General features: G+C 39.0%; 2 protein-coding genes and 1 long non-coding RNA gene across 14 annotated transcripts in view; 2 read left to right on the top strand and 1 right to left on the bottom strand.

Moving 5' to 3' along the window:
• The window catches only part of ank1a (ankyrin 1, erythrocytic a), a 118,758-nt gene extending 97,666 nt beyond the window's left edge, over window positions 1-21,092 (top strand). For 6 of the 12 annotated variants that reach the window (XM_016681798.1, XM_016681793.1, XM_016681791.1 and 3 more), the window contains 6 exons: window positions 4,617-5,262; window positions 5,440-5,788; window positions 8,932-9,015; window positions 9,293-9,439; window positions 12,576-12,674; window positions 16,161-21,092. In XM_016681798.1, coding sequence (XP_016537284.1) covers window positions 4,617-5,262; window positions 5,440-5,788; window positions 8,932-9,015; window positions 9,293-9,439; window positions 12,576-12,647 — 1,298 coding nt within the window. In that variant the 3' untranslated portion in view covers window positions 12,648-12,674; window positions 16,161-21,092. The other 6 variants (XM_016681796.1, XM_016681795.1, XM_016681792.1 and 3 more) reach the window with 5 other exon arrangements.
• LOC107838676 (uncharacterized) lies at window positions 131-22,930 on the bottom strand. The gene is made up of 3 exons (XR_001664760.1): window positions 22,919-22,930; window positions 13,405-13,410; window positions 131-2,374 (listed from the first exon to the last, which is right to left on the bottom strand). It is a non-coding gene; the product is annotated as an uncharacterized LOC107838676 (long non-coding RNA).
• eif4ebp1 (eukaryotic translation initiation factor 4E binding protein 1) lies at window positions 22,336-26,262 on the top strand. Its single transcript, XM_007572094.2, has 3 exons — window positions 22,336-22,779; window positions 24,249-24,440; window positions 25,717-26,262. Exons 1-3 carry the CDS (start codon window positions 22,644-22,646, stop codon window positions 25,746-25,748), a joined length of 360 nt encoding a protein of 119 aa, XP_007572156.1. The 5' UTR covers window positions 22,336-22,643; the 3' UTR covers window positions 25,749-26,262.
• Window positions 26,263-27,347: the final 1,085 nt, after the last annotated feature.

Here is a 27,347-nt window from a genome sequence, read left to right as displayed (position 1 = left end):
CCTTTCCCCTCTTTTCCCTGCCCTTTCTCCTTTACCCTCCTGCATGACTGCATGTGCACCAGACGTTCATTGCTCATCTCCCTCTGTGTTTGCATGGATGCACTGGGAGGATGGGCAGCACTACCACTAACTTGTCTGAGATCACAGCATTGAAGCAGCTCGACCAAAAGACGTTTCTTTGCATGGCATGCTATTTTTACTGAGAATGACTCTGCAGCCTGTCTTGTTCCTCCTCAATAATCAGTCTTAAGTGGGGGGGTGAGGGGGCAGTCCTTTTTTGTCAACTTTGACTTGTGTCTGCTTTGTTCTTGTATGAGTGTTATTATTGCTTTGTGTGCATTGAGTTTAATGTAAATTGTTTTCATCTCTTTGATGCTATTTGTCAGTTAGTCCTCCTTTCTCTGTGTGTATTTTGTTAAATGTGAGCTATCAAATCAGTCTGTGCGGGTGTATCTGCGTGAGTGTTTTTATGTGCTTTAATTTAGAAACTACTGCTGTTTGTACATGTGTGCCCATGTGTGACCAGGCAAAAAGAGTCACTTTTCTTTACATGTTGTTTTTTTTTTTTTTATAACTTTCACTTCTGATATTTTACTTTTATGTTTCAGTCAGGAGCTCAGACAATGCCTCCCTGTTTACTAATTTTTGTATGTCCCCCCAAAAAAGTCTTTAGTATCTACTTTAGTGACAAGCAAAGGTTTGGTAGAGCTAAAATCAGAACACATCTGGTGTCAGATGCTGACATAAAGAAACTTTTTATGCTTTCCAAACTAACGCTATAAACAGCTTTCGAATACAAAGCTGATATTTTATCTTCAAGACAAGTTTGCTCCAAGTATTTGTGTCAGAAGTTGTAAATCATGTTAATCTAGTTCCCAAATGTCTCATCTACTGACACAAAAAAAGGGAGGAATCCTTAAAATGTTCTAACATTATGTAAAACAGCTTCTTTATGGAGCCCACGCACTAGGGTTCATTCATTTACATGCAGTCGATCCTGTTTATGTCTAAAGCACAAAATGATGACAACAAATTCTGTTAATGCTCATTACAAAGAAGTTAATGCACTTCTGACATGATTCATCTCATAATAATTCTTTACAGTACAAGCCGAGTTAGGTTCACGTCAGCTACATACAGACCCACTCCGTCAAATTATAATAATAAACAGTCAAATTAATTCAGTGTTTTCGGTTAAAAAGTTATCTAATCAATGAAATCCAGTTGATAACATTAGAGTAATTTACTTGGTAGTGAATGCAGTGAGTCAAGAGTACTTTCTATGGGACATAATAAAAGGAAGTACACAAAGGTAATGGCAGTAATAGATCCTTCAATGATCTATTTTGTTTAGGAAAAACACTCTAAACACAAGCACTGGTCACTGTACACGGAAGAACAGAGAGAACATGAAGTTAGTGGTAGTACAAATTTCAAAATGTGTTATTTTCCTAAATTCATAAAAGCTGTTTTTAATTACTTGTAACGATTATGGCAGAAAGCACAATATAAGCATATGCTTACATATGTATACACATTTGTTTTTCAATTTTATTTTTATCCTCCCGGACTCTTAGTTTCACATTGGACATATTTATCTTAGCATCAAAATGCAGCCAGTTTTAATTATTGAAATCATGATCAGGCATGATCATGATTTCAAAAAGCTGCCTGTGATCAGTAGATTCCAGCTAAATTTAAAATTGGATATTGTAAACACCATTTTTAAATAAATCTTTATTCATTCATTCTAAATCATCTTTTTAGATAGATTTAATGATTTTATAGACAATTAAAGAACATGAAAAGAGCAGCTGACCGCCATTAGCTGAAGATCTAGAAGTGTAATCTTGTCCTTGGCGTACAATCAAGTCTTTCTCTGCGGATTGTATTCCTGGCTTCCCTGTTCTCTCCAGCTTGGCTGTATGCATGCAAGTGTATGGCAATCCGTTCTTTAAATAATGATGCCCAGTCCTTCTGAATATAGAAAATTAAACCCATACATATACTTGACCACTGGAGAATCTCAGCTTTGTTTTATGTTTTTCTGAAGTTTAAATTTGCTCCTTCGACTGGGGTGTGAGAGAATTCACAGGAGTCAAAACATTATGTTTGGGAAAATCTCGCTGTTTATGCCCGGCCTGTAAAGGAAGGTGATCATTTCCAAACTTAATAAAAGACAGAAGGTCACTGTGTTAAGCTCTGCAGGAGCTTTATGATGAAGGTGCAGATATTTCACATTTAGCTACAAAACATCTACCAATATAATGGAAATGTCCCAGTCTTTATTTATAGCTCTGCTAGAAACAGGAGCGATCCATGTACCCAATCATTTAAATCAAAATTGCATTTGTATTAATCTGAGGTGAAGATCCTCAGATAGCTTATAATCAGATGTTTCAAAAGCAAAAAAAAAGTGTTTTATTACACTGTCTGTGACACTTAATTGGACTGCAGCTGGGAGGGTAAAAGAGAAAGTAGGACAAGGGGTCTTTTTGCCTCTTGGTGTCTCAGATATCTTGTGCAGCCTCAGCAGTAGTCTGCAGCGGACTATGACTCACGTTACACCCTGTGCTCTGTAGAGCGAGTCCTTCACTGTGCTTCATACAGATACAGTCTTACTTTTTCTGTACTTACAGTACAGCCTGCACCACCTCACTTGGTTCCCTCTATGCTTAGTTTAATCTTCAGCAATAAATCATGCAATTTACAACTATATCACTAATACTTCATCAAAAATATTACATTAATCTTCAACTAATTTCCAAGGAAGAGTCATTTGCTCTTCCGTGGGCTGCTATTTGTATTTTATGTGTAAAAAAAAAAAAAAAAATCTTTACTGCAAATTAGTCACTACAATGTCAAGCTTTATTGGACAAAACATATTAAGATAATTCAAACACACTATGTAGGAGTGACCTGAGTCCACATCACATTGACATGTTTTATTGACTGATTTTGGAAAATCCATCTAAACTATTGCTTTAGGCAGCAACCATGTGACTTTTGCAAATCTGACTGTTTGGTGTTTTTACGTCAATACTAGCGTAGCGGCATTTTGAATGCATGGACATGAACACCTATATCAGAGAGAAAATACTGTGTGATGATGTTGGGAATGTGTTGGTTTGAGATTTTAATGGTGTGATAACTTTGAGTAAAGATATTATTTTCACAGTGTTATGATACATTATGGCAGAAAGAGGTAAAGCAAGACTGTATGACAGTATTTAACTGCTTTAACGTGAACTGGCTTCCCAACCTGCTCATAGCTAATAATTTTTAAAAACTCTATTAACAATCAAGTTAACTTACTTAGCATTCAGGCTAATTGGTGGCACATCTTTGAGGGTCAGACACCACTGGTGTAGGTTCTTCAAATGAAAATAATTGTTCAAATTTTCTGAATGCATTTCACAAAGTCGTGCACTTTGTGAAATGTTTCACTTTGTGAAACATCCATAAAACCCTTCAGAAAAACCATGGTTTTTCTGAAGGGTTTTATGAATCTTAAGTTATGGTTTGCAGAATGTGTGGTGCAGAATCATTTTAACCATGATTTGAGCAGTTTGGGATTTTGAGCTACAGATGATTAAGTGCAATGCCGGCTCATTGAAAAACATTCATGTAGCTCTTTACTCAACTGATAAATCAAAAGTTGTGAGTCATACAGTTACCTTAGGCAAACAGCCAAATAGCTGACATCACAAATCATCAGTACATTTGGTAGACAAGTTTTTGGTGGACTTTTACTTCCTTTCAGCATGTTTAGCACAAAAAGAGACCACCTTAACAAAGGAAGTCCTAGTACTTCAATAAAATTCAAAGTCTAACCCCATTTCAGACGATTCCTCAGAGGCTGACAAATCTTCCTGCTTGCTTTGTTGTTGTGTTTGTTAAGCAGTCATATGTCCCTGGGTTCGTTTCAAAACGTGATAAATGATTTCTATTTTTGAATTTCTTGAGTGGTAATAATGTTGTAATAGCTGTGAAAACTGACAGCCATCCATCCCTAGTGGACATGTGTGTGTAAAGTTAAGTCTGATGAGAAAATGGGATTGCCTGCTGATTGCATGTTTTCCAGCCTGACTACAAAAAACAACTTGCCTGTTCCTGAGAGAATTTGAATGCATGTATCACTGAGTGGGCGGATATGTGTGTTTCAGAATGGGAGTTTGTGTCCCTGCTGGACAGGGATCGGTAATCCGTCTCGTCCCCCTGCAGGTGGCAGCCAGCAGAGCAGCACCAGCCACGGCTGGGGTCGAACCTTGGTCTCAGTCAGTTGGTCCGACTGGCTGTGTCTGCTGCTGTCACTGCCACTGCTCGCATCGTCAACATTGGCTGATTGAGCTTGACAAACTTTCTTCTAAAAGCTGCCCTTGCTCTCTTAGCTAATTGCACCTTTGTTCCAGCTCCTGTTGTCTTGGCCCTACCCCCTCTTTTCTTTCCCACTCCTCTCCCATTTGTCCCTTCAGCCTCCTCTTCTCCTCCCCTAGATGCCCAGCTCCTGGGCATGGGGCACTTACCTCCTCCCAGGGTCCCAGTGCTGTGGGGGTGAGGTAGAGAGCGAGGCGGGGGGGCCGGGTGTCAGCGTGCCTCTCTCTGTCTCGCTCCAGGTTATGGGCTTGCGCAGGAGGAGCTCCATTCGCCGGCCTCAATGCAGTACAGCCTGCCCTCTCCGTTGGGTGCTGAGCCTTACTGGCAGGAAGTGTCCAGCCTGGACTGTGCACCAATTGCCACCACAGAAGAAGACACCCTAATGGAGATGTCCGATGTTCAGGTTTGGCCCTCTGGCAACAGCCCCTCCTTGGTAGCTGTGGAGGACTCCTCGCTGGAGTGCAGCAATGCGGATGACTCAGAAGGTCTACTGGGGCTGCCGTACGGAAGTCTGGGCCGACCGGCCAGCCAGGCCAGTGCAGCCAGCGCAGGGGGTGTGGTGCTGAGTGGTTCTATTGAGCTGCCAGAAGATGACTCCGAGATGGGAGTGGATTCTCTCAGCACAACCACACCAGCCTCCATTGGGGGGACCATAGCAGGGATCAATCTCAACGGGCTAAACAACGGTCAGGGGTCAGAGGCAAGCTCAGAGTTATCAGCCGTCACGAGTACGACGGGTGGTGATGGAGCTGAAGGAGGAGGACGACGACTAGGTGGAACTGGCTCAGAAGAAGGACATTCTCTTGTTTCAGGACAACAAAGAGTGTACGCTCGGTTGAGTGAGTCACCTGGTCTCAGCTGTGTTGCAGATCGGAATGGAGACAGGTTGGTAAAGCCTCAGTATGCATCCAGATTTGAGTAAAATGCTCATAAAAAAGTAAAAAATCTGAATCCTGGATGTTTCTATCGCATGCTAGTGCCAAACCTTTCAGACGTGGTTGACTGCAAAGGGACTGTAACTTATTGTGACATTAAGTGTCCTCACTTATCTCCTACTTTCAGGTCAGCTAATGGTGGAAACGGAAGTGGAGGAGGCTCTTTCCTTTCTTACCTGCAGGAACAGACCGGTTCAGGGTGGATGCCCGTCACTGACCCAACACAGGCTTGGGTGGGCACCCAGTCTAAGCCCAGGCAGGCCATGGAGACTATGATTTCATCTGTACGTAATGCTGTGGATGTAGACCCATCCCTAATGTCCCAGGAGGCCTTGCTTCAACCCGTGAGGGACATGGGGCACTCTGAGATTTTACGGGGCCACTTCAGAGGTACCCAGCCTTTTGAGAAGGGTCTGGGATTCCCACACAGGGTACCAGAACTGAGAGCCTGGGACGACGTGCGCCTGAAAGGTCAGGTGAGTGTGTTGATCTTTCAATTTCTTGGAAGTTCAGTCATAATTCTTCAAAGTCAGCGGGAATTATAAAAGTGAAACGTTTTAGTACATTACCAAATGACTGCACAGCCAATGACCAAGTAAATGACCTCCCAGCAGGCATGATGAGATTCCACAAATTGGTTTTGGAAGATCCAAATTATAGTTATGATCAATGCAGTGTAACGGTTGCTACTCAACGTTATTTCCTACAGGGAGAAAAATTTAGAAATTATTGATTTTTACGTTTTGAATATCTTCATCATATTCACTCCAGGGATTGGTCATGATCTGACTCCCTCATCTGAATTTCTTTCTCTGGCAATGCAAATATTAATCAAACCCAAGTACTTTTATGTTTATTGTTTAGGTATAAAAAAAATAATAATTAACCATACAGACACTGATCACAAAAGTCACTTCCACAAACTCACATAGAGAGCCCAAGATGGCCACTAACAGTATGAAAGGCCAAATATAGAAAGCATTCTTTGACTCCCGTTCATGTTACATGAGACCCTCCCCAAGTCGCTCCCACCTCTTAACGCTGTACACAGGACAGACAGAAAAGGCAAATCTTAACTATGATATTGCTTGACTACAAATATCAAAGTGGATTTACTATGTTTCTGGGGTTAACCTCATGTTTAAGTGAACACCATTAAAGAAGCTATTTGGGTTCATTTGGTACCTGTATTACTGTTTCAGTAACTTAGTTGTTTTTGCCTGATTGGGTGTTAAAATCATAAAGAAAGGAAGGGAAAATAACTGACGTTAAAGCTGGTGTATTACCACAACACATGGAGCTACACAGGAGCAAGAGGAGGTATTTAAAGCCCACAGATCACATGGGCTGAAAGTCAGAGAGGCGTTAATAGAAGCTTCTCATAGCTGCTCTTGGTTGGATCCTTGACTGGGTTCTGGTAAGGAAGAGACGTGGTCAGGAGGGCCCACTGCCCCAGCTGCTGGAGGACAAAAATGATCTGAGACACCAGTTTCACCGAAACAAGAAGGAAAAGAACTGCAGCTGCTGCTCTCTCTCACAGCGGAGAGGACAGTTTGGGAAAACGGAGTAGCTGAAGGCTGCCTGCCTAAAGCCGCCTTTGCGCAGACCGTGTCGGTGTACTGGGTGTTTAACTGGGGGGATGTGGGCCCTGGTGACCGAGCTCCTCTTCAGCTTTGTGCTGCTGGCTTTCTTGGTGATCAGCTGCCAGAACGTCCTCCACATTGCCAGTGGCTCTGTGCGCTCTGTGCTCAGTTACATACACGCTCAGCTGGACCATGAGCTGGGTGAGGTCGAAGGGGTCGCTGACGAGGAGGAGAACGTGACCACAAGGGTGGTCCGCCGCAGAGTCATCCTCAAGGTACAAACGTGAGGCACAGAAAGGAAGTTGAACAGAAACTTTTTGCGACATATTGTTTCATAGGTTTGTTAGGAAATACCAGGTTGTAATATTGCTTAAAAGATGCAGTGATGTTCATATACCCCATCCCCCATCAAAAAGACAGAGAAAACATCTATGCTTTCCATATAAGCAGAATATAAATGCGGTCTAGAACCATTTATTGGCGTCTAAATGTAGCTACAAAGGACACACTGGCTAAAAAAGTCGAAGGTGTTTTCCTGGTTTAATATTGGCAATAAGGCATCTGGATATAGTCAGAAAAAGACACAGTGTGTTAATGTGATTTACAGCAAAAAAGGCTCTTACTCACATGTTCATGATTCTTTACGTGTCACTGCAATTATTTGGAACAAGCACAATAAATGCTTGCTGAGAAATAATGATACAGTAATAATATCTAACACACTAACAAGTCTATGCTGTGACTGTAAAGCAGAAGTACTTCTAGAGCATTTTCCTCTGCTGTCATAAAAATAGACAAAACTCAGTTTAACAACTCTGAGCCTTAGTTCCTTAAACATATCTTGGTCTTGCATCATCTTCTTTCCTCTTTACATCTTCTCATTAAAAACATCTTCCTAACTATGGAAACATGGTGATTAGATCAATGTCCATGCAAGTTCAGTTTTTATTAACTTCACTGTGATTGTGTCCAAGAATTTCTGAATTAATGTCTAGCAGTGTATGCAAACTGTACAAAACCTATCTAATTCTGGAAGAGGATTTTAATAACCCCCATGCGTTGTGATTTTAAGCACGCAATGTAAAATTAGTAGATCCTGAAATCAACATCTCTATCTTCTCAACAAGTTGTTGGCTATCTGATTGTCTGTGTTTCCACTTGGTGGAGAGGTAATTATACACTGCACTGGTAGCTGCAATCAAGTTTATAGGACTCTGAAAAATAACTCAAATCAGAACGTTATTCATTGCAAATCTCTTACAACCCACTTAACCTGAGAACTGAGCGGAAAAAAGCAACAAATTACATTTTCAGCCTTTGATAGCAGACTTGAAGCTGAGACAGGAGGGAACACAGCTAATATGTTGGAATAATTAAAAGGTTATGGCTTAATATGTGGTGAAATTAATGCTGCACATTACAATGAAGACATAATCTCTACTGTGAACTATAGTGCTAACAACATTAGAGGGTTTTCTTCAGCAGGAACAGAGGAGATGGATAGCAATAAATACAAGGTAATATTGTGAAATATGTAAAAGCTGCAAAAGACTAGGCTGCAGATTCTTCCTTAATCAAGATGAGACCCCTAAGGAAGGAACAACAAGAAAATGTGTGTTTATGGTTGTTCTGTATCCAGTCTGATTGATTTTGAGTTACTTGGCAAAGAGAAAACAAAATTATTTTTGTTCCTCTTCAAAGCTATCTACCACTCTGTGTTGGGTCTCACATAAAATCACAGTAAAAAAAAAGTGAAAGTGAGTTGTACTCTGAAAGAGCTCAAGGGAAATGAATAGCTTTGATTAACTCAGTATGAGATTGAGCTTAAGCAAACTGACTGATTGGGCAAATATATGACTCCTGGTGAAAAGCAACCCAGAGCTACTATGAACAGCTAAATAGTTTTACCTCTCTTAGATTGTGCAGGCAAAATGTTCAAGGAATAACAGGTAGATCATGCCTGCATTTTAGGAAGAATGTATAGTTTTTAGTTTTTAAATTAGAAAGCTTGAACATGAGCATCTTGTTGTCAACAGGGCGATGAAGTTGAAGACCTTGCTGGTGGGCAAATAAGTGAGGAGCAGTTCACAGATGAACATGGAAACATCGTCACCAAGAAGGTCAGCACTTTCAACATGCCTTATAGGCACAGTGAAATCAGGATTCTGTTCTTTCTCGCTTGAATATTCATTCAGCATCCCTCCCCCCCCATATTGATTATTCAAACAATTGTCAGATGTATCAAAGTTCTTCATTCATTTCATGTTGGATGTTTTTTTAAGTACAGTTTTTTTTTCTCCATCAACATTTCTTCTTCTCTTTCTGTTACTTTATCATCCACTCGCCCTCGTCTGACTCGCCCTCCCCCCGACCTCCAACATCTAAAATGTGGAATAGATTGTACGGAAAGTTGTGCGCAGAGGGAAAGGTTTGGGAGAAGAAGGGGTTCTGGAAGTGGAGGGCTCCCTGCTGGATGCCAACGAACTGGAGGGCGATGCTGAGCAGTACCTGAGCTACGCCATCCTAGGCCGCGACGGCAGCAAGGTGGGCTTCTGATCTGCAGACAGCTGTATGGCTCTCCTCACATTTCAACTAGTAAGAGGAATTGTTAGACCTGAGTTTTGCTAAATTAAATTGCGTCCGATAGCACAGCTGGACACCATATGAGGATTAGCTAGTGTAAAGCAGTGCAACAGCCTCAACATAGAGAGATGGAAGCAGCAAACCTGAATGTGGTTCTAGTTTGTCTGTAAACCGACTAACCAGTTTCAGTGTGTCAGATCTAAATCAAAATCTGACGTGTGTTTGGGTAAATGCTTTACACTGACTTTCTGTTACATTTATTTCCATCCAAATGTTTTTTTTCATGTTCTTTTATATTACATCTGTGGAAAAAAAAAAAACAATCTCTCATTTTCTGTTTGCTTTGGCTAGGATGCAAAAAAATCCATCAGTTCATTCAGATTTTATTAATTTTTGTCATCATTAAGCCATTCCTACACTTTGATTGTTTTCAGCACTACAATGAATGAAATTACCTCCTGCAGTTGTTATAGCTATAATTTTTCTTTCTTCTCAAAATGAGTGATTCATCTGTTTTCCTGCTTTTATTAAAGCTCAGTCCTTCAACTACGACTGTGTCCTGATCCCTCGAGCTACCTCTGATTCTCATTTCCTTTAGTCATCGAATGGGTTTAACATGGCATGTGGTACAGAGTTCTTACTCTAGGTCTATTTGCAAAAGTGTTCATGCCCCTTGAACCTTCTCAAGATTTTCCACTTTGCAATCACAAACGTTGGTTATTTTATTGGAACTGTAGACAGACCAATACAAATCAGAAAAATGTGGCATCTTTAATCAAGCCACTTTGATATTCCAGAGTAAAATTCAGTGCAACCAATTTATTTCAGAAGACTCTTAAGTAGTAGATAGAGTTCATCTGTGTGTGATTTAATCTTAGTACTGTATTGTCCGCACTATAAGGCGCACCTTTAATGAATGGCCTATTTTAAAACTTTTTTCACATATTAGGCGAATAGACGCTACTGTTAGGGTTGCCACCAGTCCCTTAAAATACAGAACCATCCTGTACTGAACCTATACAGGACACGATTTGTTTTGTACTCTACAAATATGGATGTGTAATAATAAAGCGTTGGTCCCCGAGTACTTTATATAGTAGGCTGCCCCAGTCATTGTTTCACTCACGGTGTTAGTGTTGAGAGATTGTGCCCAACTGCCTTCTGAAACCGACACGCTTTCTGTGACCAACCGACATGCTGCCGCCGCAGTCTCTGCCCCCCCGCCCGGTTTTAAATGTATAGGGTTGGTCCCTTGGTAACCGTAGTCGAAGCACCCGGATGAATGTCTAAAGCCACTTTGTTGACATAAAGAATGTCAACAAAACAGTCCGACTCCGGTTGGCGAGGAGAGCCTTCCGCGACTGGGTCGGGGCGTGGCCGGACCCAGTTCGGCCACGCCACCCTTCTCTGTTCGCGCAAAGCATGTTCTTATAGAACGTGGTGCTAAGTGACCTGCAGATGACCTGATTATAGACGGTCGGTAGGGTCAGTCAAACTTTATTAACAAACCAGCGTTCTGACAACTATCCCAGCATGCACTGCGCGCTTCTTCTACGGGCGAAAATGAAGTCGGCGGCTGCTGACCATAGTTGCTAGATCTGTTGTGGCTCAATATTGGACCATATATAAGGCGCACCGGATTATAAGGCGCACTGTCGGCTTTTGAGGAAATTGAAGGTTTTTAGGTGTGCCTTATAGTGCGGAAAATGGTAATCTTAATACTTCTGCTTTATGATATGCTTCATAAGATTGTTAGAGAACACAAGTATGAGCAAACATCCTCATGAAGACCAAGGAACATAGAAAACTATGTCAATAAGAAAGTTGTGGATAGGATCTGTTTAGGCTTCAATCAATGAAACTACCAAGAGGTGCAACTTCAAACCTGCCAGGTCATGTCTGGCCACCTTAAATTGAAACCCAAATAAGGATTGATTATTGACCACATAAGCAGTGGAGATATTCATGGTAACTTAAAGGAGCTTAAAGCTGAAGTGGGAGAATGTGTCAACAAGTCAAATATTAGCCACACACTCCACAAATCTGGTATTAAAGCAAGAAGGAAGCTGCTTTGAAAGAAAGTCATGTGCTCTGAGTTTGATTTTACCATAAGCTTTCTAGAGGAAACAACAAACGTGAAAAAGGTGTTCTGGTCAGATAGAAGTCAAATCGCTTCGGGCCACAAAAAACCAGTCACACCAAACGGATAACCAATTGAAATGAAGCTGGATAAGTCAAACTTTGGGGAAATACTGGAGGAAAATCTGATGAAAGAATGAAGCATCGAAGCATATTGGTGCAGTCAAAGTCTGCAGCTAAAAATAGGGAAAAAAACTGGGCCAAGTGTCAAACAGTCATGTCCACTGAAGGCCTTCATCCAATGAAATATTCTTATAACCAGAACAATGGGAGACATTTTCCCTCTCCAGACATGCTACTATGGCAGAAACATACACCAAAATACCTGCAGCTTTAAATGCACCAATATAGAAAGGTTGAGTAAAAATGCATCCAACATTATTCAGATTTTTATTAGCAAAAGAAAACTGAAAATATTTTATTTTATTTCCTCACAATTAAACTCTACTTTATATGGGTGTATTAAATAAAAATCCAATAACATATGTTAAAGTTTGTGGTTGAAACTAGAGAAAACCATAAAAAGTTCATAGAGTGTGAATGCTAGTTTCTGTTCAGATGGATGAATGCTTATTTGGGCCTTTAACAGTCTGTTCAAATACTTCCCATTTACTCTGTATCACATTCCCAGTGTTTTATCCATTTTTAAACTTTCCTGGTTTTCATCCTTGCTTGACTGTCTATGAATTGTTTACTTTTTTAACCTGTTCTTTCCTTTCCTATCAGCTGCATATTTCTGTCACATTTCATGATGTGTCCCCTGCTGCCTGTCTTCTTTTTTTTTTGTCTGAACAATTTTCTTTCTGTCCTGATATGTTTCCAACTCATTGTTTTCTTCTTTTATTTTATCCTCCTTTACTAATATTCTCTAAGCCTCTTCCTTTCCCCTTCTGTCTCCACCATCTGTCCTCAACCCCGGGACTTCATTCGATGTAAACTCCCTCTCCCCACAACGTAGACCGATTCTGTGGATGTGAAGAAAGGTGCTCAGATAGTGAAATGTGCCAGTCTGCGGAGAGTTAAGCAGTGAGGCAGACAGGCTGCTGCGTCCCAGCAGGTATGGGACTGACCTACAGTGCCTCGTCTGACCTGTGGTTAGAAAACATTTAATCTGGTCTCTCTGGATTAAATGCATCTAAATTTACCTTTGAATAAATACTAATGATATGTAACATTATACCGGCACAGCAATGTGAAAAAAATGATCAGCAAATAGACACTGTAGCTAAAACAATGTGGAAATTTTTCTCTCTCTTCCTCTCAACATAGTGTAGAAGGGTTCTGTGAAGTAATCAGTAGTCAGTATCTTACCTCCATCTTACCTGCAGTAGCATTCTGATTTACTTTAGTTTGGGAAAATAGATTTTTTAAAATCCTGATCACTGTTTGGGATGATTAAACAGGAATTATCAAGACAAAGACGAACTGGTTGTCATAAAATAATGCAGGAGGTTTTATGTGAATCAACACTACAGCGTATGTTACATTCACTGTTTGTCCTCCATTATGGCCCTTGGCTACATTTTGTGATGTCATTGCACTGTATTAACATCACAAATACAGTGCTGCTTGACTGAGCGGTTTTGACAGCTGCTCAGTAAAAACTGATCACCGGTGGAAGCTGATGATGATCCATTTCTGGTCAGCAGCCAAGGTCTTAGTGGATCTGAGGCACCAAGTGTACCCAGAAACTATTTGAATTAACCCAGTTCGACAAACCCATGTCAAGAAATATCTTGTAGCAGTTGAATTAAGCAGTATTTTGTTTATTTTTAATCTTTAGTTACCTCTCCCTGCTAATTGCTAATAATGTTAACAGACCATGAATCAAATTGATATTTACTGTAAATATCGGTGGTGCTTTTGGATGTGGGCCATTTGGCCAATTGCCCAGGGTTGCATCATTCATTCAAGTACACCTCCTCCATGTGGTTTTAGAGGTGGCCTTAAAGCAGGATGGAAGTGTACTAAGTGTTTAGCACACCAGGTTAGGCAGTGTCTGTAGCATGGAGCTTGTCTGCCAAAGCAAAGTCCCGGCAACAATTCACCAATAATGTTGGAGAGAAGAAAGGATGAGGAGTTGTTCTTTGTCACAACCTCTGTGCCTAAGCACCAAAATTTGGCATGCGTAGCTGAGACAGAACGCTGTGCTTTGCTAAAGAGGAGACATGCTTATCTTGGGACACATGGCGCAAGATAAGATTAGGTTGTGTGCTTTCTTCTTTGCACTACTGTGACTGACTGTTAGCTTGATTCTAAAGTGAAAAACTATTCTTCTCTTAAGTGAATAGAGTGATGTTTACAGTGGGGAAGATACTGACCACTGATGCAACACCACACAACCCCATGTCAAAAAATGTCTTCTCATCCTTATAAGTGTTGTAAAAGCACTCGATGAACCTCAATGTCGTTATTGTTATTAATTTATTTTTATGCAATTTCATTAGCTTTAGTCAAAAACATAACATTATAATCAAGTAGTTTTATTTTTTTTAGATTGCTAACCAACTACTGAAAACCTTGACCGCTTCTGTGCTTTTTCATTCTCACATCATAGCATGGAGTTATATTTGTGAATAAAAAATCCTAAGGACAAGAAGATACTATGTTTACTTTGAAGATTTTCTTATTGACATGACGATTTCTTGAACATTGTCTGTTCAAGTTTCATTTTGCACTAGAACACTAATATAATTCCAAAGTTTCGATGCAGAGAGATCTTTAAAGTTGTACTAGGTCAGTGGTTTTTCTCAGTGCACATTGTGACAAGTCTGATAAAGTCTGACACAGTGTGCTGTCAGCAAAACCAAGACAGATCTTATAAAGTGGAGGCTCTCAAGGACAAAGCTGCCAAGGCAGTTGTCTGGAGAATTTGAGCCACTAGGCGGTGGGTCTGCTGCGTGTGTGTGTGTATGCGTGTGTGTGTGATGGTGACTTGCCCTTTCTAAAATAAAGGCCATGACATTCCTGAGACTACTGATGTTTCAAGTGCCTCACTCTTGCATGTTAACCTGCTTTTGCCAACCAGTTTTGGTGAAATGCCACAGCAGCAGTAATGAGGGGTGTGTTGGGATTAAGATAAAGACTGTGGTTTGTACATGAGGGAAATTGTGAGCATTTTACCAAACTCATGGTGTGTGGCACTTTTCAATCTCTTGCACAGAATTGTCATGTTTGCTTTGAAATTTTTCTTTTTGCATGCAGTCTCTTTTGTGCAGGTGCACCTCAATTAATTAGAGTGTCATAAGGAAGTTTATTTAGTTCACTAATTCAGTATGAAATGAGAACAGTGCATACAGTTGTTACACAAATAGACACATACGTTTGTTTTGTTTTTTTGTTTGTTGTTTTTTTTTTTCCATGAAATATACGTAAACCTACTGAACCTACAGTTGGTACCTTTGCCACCAAAAAGAGGGGCAGCTACCGCTGACTCTGAGGCATCTACCATGGTTTTGGTGGCAGCAGTGGCAGATTAATTATTTAATATGAATTGAATAAGAATATGAGCAAGTTTAAAACAAATAAATACAAACAAAGAACAAAATAACAATACATTACACATGTACAGCTGCCACTTATTCTTTGGTATTTGCCACCGAAGCCATGGCAGCCGTAGCATCCTCGTGGCAGCCGCCACAGCACATATAAAACTTAATGGAAATGCCACTTTCCATCAAGTAACTGCAGTCAAAATATGACAAGTTTTACACAGTTTAACAACCGATGATATCACCATTTGAAAAATAATTATTTACTAACAAGCAAAATAACCGGAAAACAGCATCGGCATTCCCCAAAACAGCAGCAGCAGCTCTGGCTGCTCATTGGCCTCTTAGTGGCGTCAGTGGAAGCTTCCAGCAGCTGTGGCAGCTGACACCAGAAGAGCTACTGCTAACTGCCACCGACACAAATTGAGCTCGCTGCCCCTCAACATTGAGCAACATCTTTCCCTTCTTTACTCTTTCGCCCAAAAAGTGTTTTTTTTGTTTTTTTTTTTTTTTGGTTCAGGAGTGTCTTAACACAAAGAGTGCAAGAGCTCCTCTTCTCGGTTGACTCTCGAAGCTGTGGGTATCCCTCATTGCTTGTCCAACACTGTCCTTCCACTCAACTTTCCACGCATAAATATACCACTCCCTGAACAGCCATCTTCTTTACCAATGTCCTTTTGTGCTGACCGGCGGGTGTCACTGGCTGTCTAATGGACAAATGTTACGTCAGCCGTCTTCCCCATGATTGTGTGTTGCCATATTATGTTAAATAATAATAATATTTTACTATATAAACAAAATTACTGACCCTATGTGAAATTCTAATAAAACTCATTTTTGAGTTACCATTAAGTCTGAGCAACAGTCACCAACATTAACAGAGCCATACAATTTAAATGAAGCCTTCTGTTTAATAAATGTTACACAAGTTTATGAATTAAAGTATTATTGAGATAGATTTACATTCTACTTGACTGAGATGCACCTGTACTCTATTAAAACACATGTACTGTAGCTTAATGCAGCATCAGTGATTTTCCCTCTATCCACAGAGTTCTCCACAAGATTCAACCCCTTCACCGAAACAATCGTACATGGACACATGACCAGCAGCAGCTGTCAGGCAGAAGACCACACAGGGACAGGCCGACAAATGAAAATGAAATCCCCCCCTCCAACACAACGACAGCGGCGTTGCCGACTTTCAGCACGTTTCAGAAGAAAAGGATAAAGATCTAACTTGTAGTTTTTAATTACCTTTTTATTTTTAAGAAACTCTGGTTATAAAAAAAAAAACAAATCCTACTAGGCTAGAAGCATGATTTCATATAAAACAAAACCAAACACAGGCAAAAAAAAAAAGAGAAAGAAACGCAACCGACATGTGCTTCCTGTTATCTGTATCAGCATGAGTGATTGCTGCCGCATGGCCTGTCTTTAACTACAAATACAGAGGGAAACACAGGGGCTTGTAAGGGGGGCGGGATGGGACAGGCATGCAATGTTCATTCAATCACTGGTCTGATTTCTAAATTAACCTGGAAATTAACTGTTTATCAGTCGGAGAAAAAAAAAGAGACTACAAACTCAAATTCCTCTCTTCCTCAACACACAGATCCGTTTTAATCCCCTCTCAGTGCTCCGAGCCCAGTAAAGCTCCTCTAACCACCCAAGAATATCAGTGTTGTACATAATATTGTATGCACTCAAAAGCTCTACGTGACAGTGTGTTACGTGTGTTGTTTATGTTCTCTAAGATCTCTATGCGATGCCACTGATGCTGCTTTCATGTACATAAGAGATTCCTCCCTGGTTTCCTTGTTAGATCTGTTCTGTCAGAACCTATATAATATTAGTCTATATATCCTGAGGTCTTTGTGGGTACAAGAACATGCAAACGTTATGTCGCTCTGCCTGTTTTAACTCAGTTTATGCTCATTTTTCTGCACCTGTCACTTGCTGCCATCATTTAGACTGCAGTTGCTGCACTGCGGCTCTTTTTCCATCTGTAGGAGGGAGTTTTAATACCTTCACTTTGTGTAGAAGGAAACAGTTTAGATGAAAGATTATGAGGAGACTAAACTTTTCTTCCATCTCTCTCTCTTCGTTTGCTTTGGTTTCGTCCACACTGTTTTGTAATAATATATCTCACCTCTGCGGTCACCCTATCAGAGCACATGTAGCAGTCCTGTCCTCCTTCCCCGACGGAGGACAGGATCCCACCTTCCGCTCGCAGCTGTCCAGTAAATCCTGCAGCATTTGACCCCACCACACACACACGCACACACACACACACACACGGTGGACATACTGATCACCTGTCACTTGATGAGGTAGCTGAAACACTGGTAATGTAGCACTGATCTGACTGGGCAGGCAGGGGAGCATCGCGTCACGGGTCGAGGTCGTGTTGAGCTCTGATGTTTGTCCTTTGGATGGCTACTTGGAGCATAGCAAAGGCAGTCAGTCGCCGATCACTGTGATGAGAAACTGTAGTACTGACCCGTAACTGTGAGCCTGGCTCCCCCTCGTCTCCAATCTCGTCTCCTTTCAATTCATCTTATGTTGTAATAATTCACTTTCTTAGACGTTTATTTATGTAATATTCAAAAGGAGCAATAACTGCTAACAAAAAAAAATATATATATATATATATTTATGTGTGAGAGTGTGAGAAAAGAAGGGAAATTTAAGGATCAAAGGTCACGGTCTTCCTAAACCTTATCACAGCTTTAGAGTCTTCTCTTTTTTCAGAAATGATGTCAGTAATTTAGGATTCACGAAAACATTGTTTATGTTGGTATGACTTCATATCATAAATCCAGTGGCGGTTTTTGCACAAATGGCACAAAACAGATGGAAATATGCACAAATCACTGTAGAACAACTCATGCTTAATCCATCTGTATAGTTTCTAGTTTGTGTCAATCTGTGAAGATACTGATTCTAAAAGAATGAAGTATTATAAATTTAACTTTTTATTGTTGCACATAAAGATTGAAAGTTTCGTGAATCTCAAACTGTGTTTTAACTTTAAAGAAGTGGCACCTACCTGCTCAGAGCAGGATAATCCAGTTAAGGTTCATCGGTCTCAGTTTCCTTTTTCAGATTTTGAATAAACAGAGAAAATGTCGTCCAAACTGCTAAAAAATAAAAGAGTGAAATACCTCTAGCAGTCTACAACTCATATCAAGTTCAGCTTCTTTACCATACTACATTGCATAGATGTTTATTTTGTTATAGTTTTACACTGTAACGCACTCCTCAATGACTGGGCATGCTCATGACGCCCTGGGTGGTGAGCCATGTCAAAAACCGTCACTGCGTGAATCTCATCTGCAAAGTGCCCAAAGTTTGATTTTGTTGTTTATTTGAGAATGTAGGTGTGTTCAAGCAGTTTTTAAAACCTTAAAGACTTTCATATGCACCTTATAAGTTTGCATGTGTTTCTGGGTACCTCTTCTGTCCCAGATAAAGGGACAAGTTATAGTTAGGGTGTGATACTGCAAATAGTCAGAGACTTTATACATAAACTATCTGATCAGTTTTAAAAGGTTGATTTACCTCAATATGTGTGTGCCATCTCACATGATGCAAACTATTTAGACATGCGTTTAATTCCGATGTCACGTTCACCACTGAACTCTATCAGACAAAAAACCACAGAAATGTCGCAATAAGCATCCATCTGTAAATGTTTAGTAGGCTCCACAGCCAGAAGCGATGAATGTAAAAGTGGTGGTATTACTGTGAGTCCTGTTATGTGTTGGCTCTGTATTTCAGTAGATATTAGGGTGTTCACTCTGATGTTTAAAACTCAGTATCTGCTCATCGTACGTTTGACTTCCTCCTCACTTCATCACAAACATACATGGACGGTTTTTAAACAGGAAAGCCTTGACTAGTATTTGCAATTATCTCTTTGTTAGAGGATATTTATATTTTATTATCTTATTTAGTACCTATGAAAGTAAGATTATCTACTGAAAATTTATTGAACTAAAAGTAGTTCCCGGTCTGTCACAGCATACGATTTGCACCATACAACATAACACCTGTTTTTTGGTTACACTGCAGCGTATTTAAAATGCTTTGATTAATATATCAATGAAATAAATCCTGAAAAGAGCTAAATTTGAGTATATATAGATGACTTGATATTATATATGTAAGAATATTTTCCCATTATGTTTCTTTTTGGAAATGTCAAATGATTATTCTTTCAGATATTTTTTTATTTTGTTTTATTTTTCTGGTGACTTGCTAATATCTTTTTATTATTTTTTCTGGTCTCAAAGGTTGATGTGCCACAATACATAAAGTACTTTTTTTTGTTGAAATTTATATGTGACCATTTAAAAAAAAAACATTACCAAAAATACAATAAATAAGCTAAATATCATAGCAACATCACACGTTTTATACATAATTAACTAAATATTAAAATCATAAATCAAAATTTTAATTTATTATGCGTTTTTTTTTTCCTTTCAAGAGTGAAGTAGCTTTTATTTATTGTGATATTTCGATGTAAATTATTGACATTGCAACTATAGAACCTCAAGTAGATTGTAGCAACTTATGTTGCAATGAAATAAGAATGATGAAATATTATTATTATTATTATTATTATTATTATTATTATTATTATTATTATTCAATTTGGATTATTATGCAATCTAGTGTCTCATAAAATTAGCAAATATTTAAATTTATTTTAATGAATTGAGTTTTTAAAAACATATTTTTTTAAAAATGGTCACATATATAAATATTTAACAAATTATTCATGTATTGAATGTGACACCTCTGACTTTCTATTGTGCTGCAGTGTAAAACCTCTCACCTTCTAAACAGAGAAAACAAAAATAGCAAAATAATATATGTGGCTTTGAGCAAATATAACAAATTCATAAGTTCACACCAGTTTTTTTTCAGGATTTATTTTACTATATATGGAGGCTTAAAGTCGATTTTTGAACTTTTTAAGACTATTTATTTCATGTTTTCTAAAGGGATATTTCATCCTTCCTACATGTTTGGGTTGTTTTTACAAACTGACTGATTTTATGACTCCTCTGCTGATGTCAGGGTTAGTGTTACAGGGATCTGATTATTGGGGAAAACACACTAAGGGGGAGCAATCTCATAAAAGATGGAATTTCTTGAGGAATTTAGTGGCTTCGAGATGACAAGCATTTTTCCTCAACACAGCCCTCCCTCTATTGCTTTGTTTGTTTTTTTTTTTTTTTTTATTTGTTGCCCTCTTACCAAATATGAGACTGAGCCAAATCTGAGGCTTCCACATGGTGACGGACTGAATGTGGTCAGAAAGGTGTCCGAGCAGATGCCAGCAGGAGGCACTGTGCTTACAACAGCGAGGTGAAAAACTGGAAAGCCCTGCACTGAGGGACTGCCAAAAACGATGCCATGCACCAAGTTCATGCAAAAATATTAACTCCTGCAAAAACTAGAGAACACATGTATATTCCTTTAGAATGGATTGAAGACATTATTAACGCAATAGCATATTACTCGATACTAAGGAATGCAACTGCGCACATGCACAAAATGTTTTTAACATAAAAAGGCTATATATATATATGAAACATATAAATATATATATTTACTTAGAATGCTATGCACCCTTACTTGTCAACTGGGATTTCTATTATGTTATGGATGTACTTTTAGCATCATACAGCTGTAGCTACCAAGAGACTGTTGAGTTCTGGGTATTGCCTGCAACCTGGGGATAAATGGGGATATTATGGGTGTTTTAACTTGTTTTTTTTTTTTGTTTGTTTGTTTTTTTTGTTTGTTTGTTTGTTTTTTATTATTATTATTGTCATGGAGAGTCAAACATGGATTTAAAATATACATGTGAAAACCTTTTAATCTAATCAAAGTCTGAGGGCATCTATTGACAATTTACTCTGTACACCAGCTCAACATTTACAAAATTAATAAAGAAATGAAATGTGTTTGCGTATAGTGTGTATACTTTTGTGACAGGTGCTAATCCACAGCTAACAGCCATGATCACACCAACACACGGATCAGTAAGTATAACTTGAGATTAAGTGTCTTGTCCAGGAGCGTGTTGATGTGAGAGGGGATGGAGTGGGAACTGAATACACAGCTTTCTGATTGCAAAATGACTGGCTTCCCTATCAATCACTGAAATAGGTATGAAATACAAATTAAAAAATATTTTAACTATCCAAAAGGGAAATTAAATACTCATTTCATTCAAGTATCTTTGAAGATTATTGTGGATGGTGAGTCTTGATGTAAGCTCTCAGAGTGAAAGGCAAATAGACAGAAATGAAATTTTGCCCTATTGTCCCTTGTTCTTAATCATTTTCGTTGTTGTACAGCATATTTGGATTCAAGAGCCAGGATGGTTAATAAGTGGTTAAAAAACCTGATGTACACTAAAGTAGGATGTGCTGAAGAAATAATTACTGTGCATTTTGAAATTTAGAAGGTTTTTATCAAAATTTAAAGTATAATTTTGGAAAAATATACCAATGAGTGTTATTTGTTTTTAATTACTTTTAGCCACATAATGTGCATGTTCATATTTTACTAATAACATAACTCCTGCACATTTCACAGAGTCTTTCAGTTTAAAAGTTTAATACTTTGCACGTACTGTTGTTAAAATAACATTATGTCATGCAGGACCTTTCAAAGGATGCTCTTTTTTGTATTTCCTGCTTCATATATTAGAAATGAAAAATACCTACATTTAGTTTGTAATTTTCAGAGATTTTTTTTTTTACATGTTTGATTGGCTCTCTAATAAAATATATTATTTGCAAGTAGAGAAACATCCACAGTTGTGTCAACAGAACACCAAAGGATTAGTATTTTAGGATCAATATTTCTTAGCATACGATTGCAAAACATTTTGAGATTTTAATGCTATAACTTAACTGGTGAAATCTAATTTTAAGCTAAAACTTATTTTAATTTTTAAATATCCCATTTTCTATGTTCATTATTTTGTATTTTGAGTTCCATAAAAAAAAAAAAAAACTAATTTCAAGCCGAACCCAAACAATTTATCAGCAGTTTTAATTACACGTTTTCACAGAATCCCACAAAAAATACGGTGTTTGCGTGTGTGTGTTTGAACGGACTTTGTCGACAGAATGCAACTCTCTGCAGCGATTATACCTGCACAATCTGCCAGTAGAGGGCGCAGTGGGTCAAATCTGCTTGTTTTTCTTAGCAGTACTTCCCCCTGCAGCCTGTCTGGCTGTCTGTCTGAGTGTTGTTTTGTGTGCATGTGGAAGCAAAGTGTGCTGAGGGCCTTGTAACAAAGATCCTCGACACTTTCAATGTATGTGAGACGGTGTTCTTGATTTGCACTAATGAAAAGTAGATATTTATTTTTATTTAGCAGAAAGGAGCCATTCTGTTGAGCCATATCAGCTTCTGCCACTCTCCCTGGCTTTTGTTCCAGACTTCTTCGCTGGTTCATGTCATTTAGTTAGCTAGTTTAAGTTCATTACAGTTGAACGAAAATGTCCACCGACTGCCAGAAGACAACTGCCAAGGCCATCCCGTCGACCAGGAGGGTGATCATCAACAACGCGGATCACATGCCCCACGACTACTCCACCACCCCAGGAGGAACCCTGTTTAGCACCACTCCTGGAGGTACGGACCTTACTGCCTGCACACATAATATTTATGCATATAAATACGACTAAGGGTTCGTTCCTGTGCGTGCAGCCACAAAGCATCACCTTTAAAGAGCAGCTTGGTTGCGTTGTGTTCATGCTAACTCCTCGAGGACTGCTACAGTCAGCTGGTGGCTCTGCTGCAGCTAGCTGCTAACGCAAAGAAGAAAGTCTTTCTGAAGCACTTTATTGTTGTTGTCCTTTCAGTGGGGGGTGATATGCTTCAGACAGCTTTTCCTTTAAGTTGGATGTGTTGAAAGTTTAGTTTTTCATTTTATCTACGATCTTGATCAATAGCTGCAGTTTTTTTTTAAGGATTTAACCTCTGCTCTGTGAGTCACATGGCCAGATCCCTGCAGCTTCTGTCACCATAGATATGCAGTGTGTGTGTGCGTGTGTGTGTGTGTGTGTGTGTGTGTGTGTGTGTGTGTGTGTGTGTGTGTGTGCGCGCCTTACAGGTGATCTGTAGAGGGCGCTGTGGTCTCTGAGGTTTTCATTCAACCTGCTGCAGTACAGTACTTTTTTTTAACAGAGGTCCAAATTCAGCTTTAGATAGTAGTTCCAAGTTTTTGAAGTGGGGAGTTTGGGGACTGATTAAAAGCTTATAAGTATAACCTTAATTTAGTATAATCCAGATTAGTTAATCCTAGAGAAATTAAACATTTTCTCTTCAAGTTTATAAAAACTGACTTCACATGTTACAACACTTTTAGCTAAGTATACAAGTATGCCACATAAACTGAGAATATTTCATGTGTTTACTCATATAGTATGTAACATAACATCCAAGACAGTCTAACTTTAAAGGATATTCTTTTTTTTTACTCTGATTTCTTCTTCATTTTACAAAATGAATGTCTTTTTGACATCCTGGTGGCTGTGACTCATTAAGAGTCAGTCATTAGGTTTGTGTGTGTGGGTGTTTCACTGTTTCTCAGCAGTTTTATGCCCTTTCACTTCTGTTAAATCAACTGTCGTTCCTAATTTTTAGTGAGTACAGTGTACACTATGTACATACAGTCAAAATTTGTATTTGACCGTACATTTGGCTTAAAAACACTACTGAAAAATTACAAATTTGTCTGGAATTTGTGTTGAACGATGACTGTTTAATCTAAAGTTGTTGTTTTTAATATAATTTACGCGCTAGTTCACTTGCTACTTGTATAAAGATAACAAATCCCCAATGGATGGACAAATTTTCAACATATCTTTGCTTTAGGAGACACTGTTAATCAAGAAAGAAAAATGTCTCAGACATATCCTTTGGTCTGTTTGACTTATTCTGAATAACTATTATATTGGCAGCTGAGGTTTGATCTTTAATTGGCTGTTTCGTTCTTTTCAAATCATGGACCACAGAGTTAATTAGCTGATGCATACAGGGTGTCTGTTTTTTCTCTTGCGTTAATGTTTTTGTGATGCTTGTCCTTTTCATTTGGACAGGAACCAGAATCATCTATGACCGAAAGTTCCTGCTGGAGTGCCGCAGCTCTCCGCTGGCCAGGACCCCTCCTCGAGGTTTGCCCCCCATTCCAGGGGTCACCAGTCCGCCATCCAAAGGGCCCAAGGACAAGACTCTCAACGGGGAAATCGAGAACAACAACTCCATTCCTGCTCCTGAAACGAGCAATGCTGGTATGTTCACAGCTCAGACAAACATTACATGATGACTAAAATGTCTCTGGATTCTACAGTTTAGATGAGATGCATTGAGGTCATGGTTGCTGTTCTGTTTTTGCAGCTTCATCACTGGTGTTTGCTATTGTTCTCTTTGCCAGGTTTTTTCCAACTTTGTCACACTATCATGCAGTTATATGTTAGTTTGACATATGGTTAGCAGTTTGGACAAATTCAAGAGATTCCATTATTTTTGGAAAATGATAAATACCAGTAGCCCGGGCCACCACTCAGGGCTGGCTTATTGGTTGCAGAACCAGGGCATATGGTGGAAATGCAAAAAACTGGTTCTCAGAAAGTTTAAAACCAGTAAGCTCTCTATAGGTTAAGAATATTGTATCTATTGGGAGATTATTCTTTCATTTGAGGCAATAGCATTTGCTGCTTTTTATGCTGATGGTAATGCCATTTTATGTCTTTTATTGCTAATTTGTCCTTTTGTCTTACTAAAGTGTTTACAGTTCTGTGAACAAATTAGGCCACCCTAAAAAAAACATCCAGATACAAATATTTAATATCAGTTTTAAAAATGCTGAAAGACATAAAAAATAAAATAAAAACCACTCAGATTTTGATTCAACCAACCAAAGCGTTTGAACTTTTACATCTTATGTGAAAGAATGGCTTAAAGAGAGGCACATATGTGAATACTGAAACCTCCACTCCTCAGCACTTTTTATGCATTATATTTTCTAAAAGTATTGTTTTTTTGGTTACTTTTAAATATGTTTCTATGTATTATTCCTGAATTTTGTCTTTTAAAAGCCTAGCCAGGGACTGGTCTTAGTGTTTGAGTACATAGCCTGTAGACAAGACAACAGTTTCTTTTAAATGAAACATTGTTTCATGTCTTGCTCCTGATTAAATATATTTTAAGCAATCCAGTACAATATTCTAGGAAAGCATAGATGTAGAAGTATCATCTTTTTCCATGAATTTTGCCATGTAACAGTTGAGGCTTGTAGAAAATGTGAGGTAAAATCTTAAACGGAACTGGACTCTGCATCACATTATTGACCAAAAACATACCAGTAAATCCACTAAAGACTGACAGAATCAAGAAGTGGGAAGTCCTGGGCTCGCATGGTTCAAATGCTGTGGAGTGACTGAAAATGCACGAAACTAATCAAACATCAGCTCTTTATTTTTAAATCATTTTTATTTGGGTGTGAATATTGCTATGGGGATTTGTGTGTATTTTTCACACAAACATTTGTTGTTCTGTGTTTTGTAGGTGAAGACGCACAGTTTGAAATGGACATCTAGGCAGAGCTGGGCGATGACTACGTTGGGACAAAGAGTTGACCAGAAGCACCCGCTGATTTCAGTCTGTCTTCATCATCATGTTGTTTCAACATCCATCATTTTCACTCTCATTTGGTTCTTTTGTGCAGAACAAAGCTGTTTTCTGTTTGCTTCAAAGCTCAGACCAGTTTTCCTTTTTTTTTTTTTTCTTTAACGTGAAAGCGTGCCTTCCTGTAGTAGCTTGCGAGTTAAAAATCACCACTGAAAAGTACCTAACAACAGCAAAGCCTCATCGATGGGTAACCTGAGCACTTGAAGGAAATCCAGAGCTAATCCTCTGAATATACATTCATTCCAGAAGCGCTTTTCGCTCGGTTTGTTTCCATAATCCTGCCAGCTGTCTTCAGATACTGCCTTCAGATACTACGAATGCTGTCCACCTCAAGTGTTACATAAAGAATGTGAAACTTTTTTTTTTTTGTCAAAAAACAATTTTCACACGGTTTGTGGGTTGAATAAAGGAAACGACGAGTAACCTTTTTTCTCTGTAGTCATTTTTCATTAAACACCAAGGTTTTTTTTTTTTTGTTCACCTCTATGAAGAACAGATGTTTGCCTGATAAACATGTATGAGTCTTTATACTAGATATCAGAGTACATGTGCAACCAATATACATTTCACTGGGATAACTTGCTGGCTCCTGAACCTCCTGCACCGCCGGTTCAACGCGAGTGGTTTCAGAGGAATTCCTCCAAGGAGCCGCTGGGGGCTGATAACCTCAGCCAGCGGGCTGAATAAAGAGAGGTCAATATGCAAGTGTACATAGCAGAAACTCCCACCTTCCATTCAACATTTCACTTCAAGGTGAATCCTGTTGGATTCAATTTGCACAGATCTCTAAACAATCTCTTCAATATGAAATCTTCTAAATCCTGGATGAAGCACAATTATCCATGTGCTCAAACGTATATTGTAAATTCAAATGGATAAACATGCTACAGTTTATTATATTTACATTTTTACTATGACCTGTTGGCATGTTTTAGTGTAACATTCATACTTAAAAATGAAGAACAAATTATTGGATTTGATTGGATTAAATCATGAACACAAACGAGGAAGGTTTCCACATCGGCTGTGTTTTATGTACTACAAAATAAGAACCACTTGAACTACAACGATAGCTTAAAAAAATCTGCTGTATTAGGGATGGGATGAAATGGTTGCATTCAGGACGGGTTAAAGTGTGAGAGGCGTCACTTTTGACTCATTTTGTGATATTAAAGTCCATTTACACTATCAGTTTCAGGAAAGTCTGCTCACTTATTGTCATCAATCTGCCAGATTAAAAGCACAAAATATCTGTGATATTTGCAGGGCCTTGCAAAAGTATTTACACCCCTGTGAACTTCTTTACCTGCGACAGACTGGCAAACTGTCCAGGGTGCACCCCGCCTCTCGCCCGGAACGTTAGCTGGAGATAGACACCAGCAACCCTCCCGACCCCACTGAGGGGCAAGGGTGTAAAGAAAATGGATGGATGGATGGATGGATGAACAGCTTTACACTTTAAGCCACAAATTGAAATTGTAGTGCGATTTTATTGTCGTAGCCCAACA

The sequence above is a fragment of the Poecilia formosa genome, unplaced genomic scaffold (assembly GCF_000485575.1).
Source record: "Poecilia formosa unplaced genomic scaffold, Poecilia_formosa-5.1.2 Scaffold295, whole genome shotgun sequence".
NCBI classification, from domain to species: domain Eukaryota; kingdom Metazoa; phylum Chordata; class Actinopteri; order Cyprinodontiformes; family Poeciliidae; genus Poecilia; species Poecilia formosa.
Note: the sequence above shows the minus strand (reverse complement) of the source record. Positions and strands in the feature narration are given on the sequence as shown.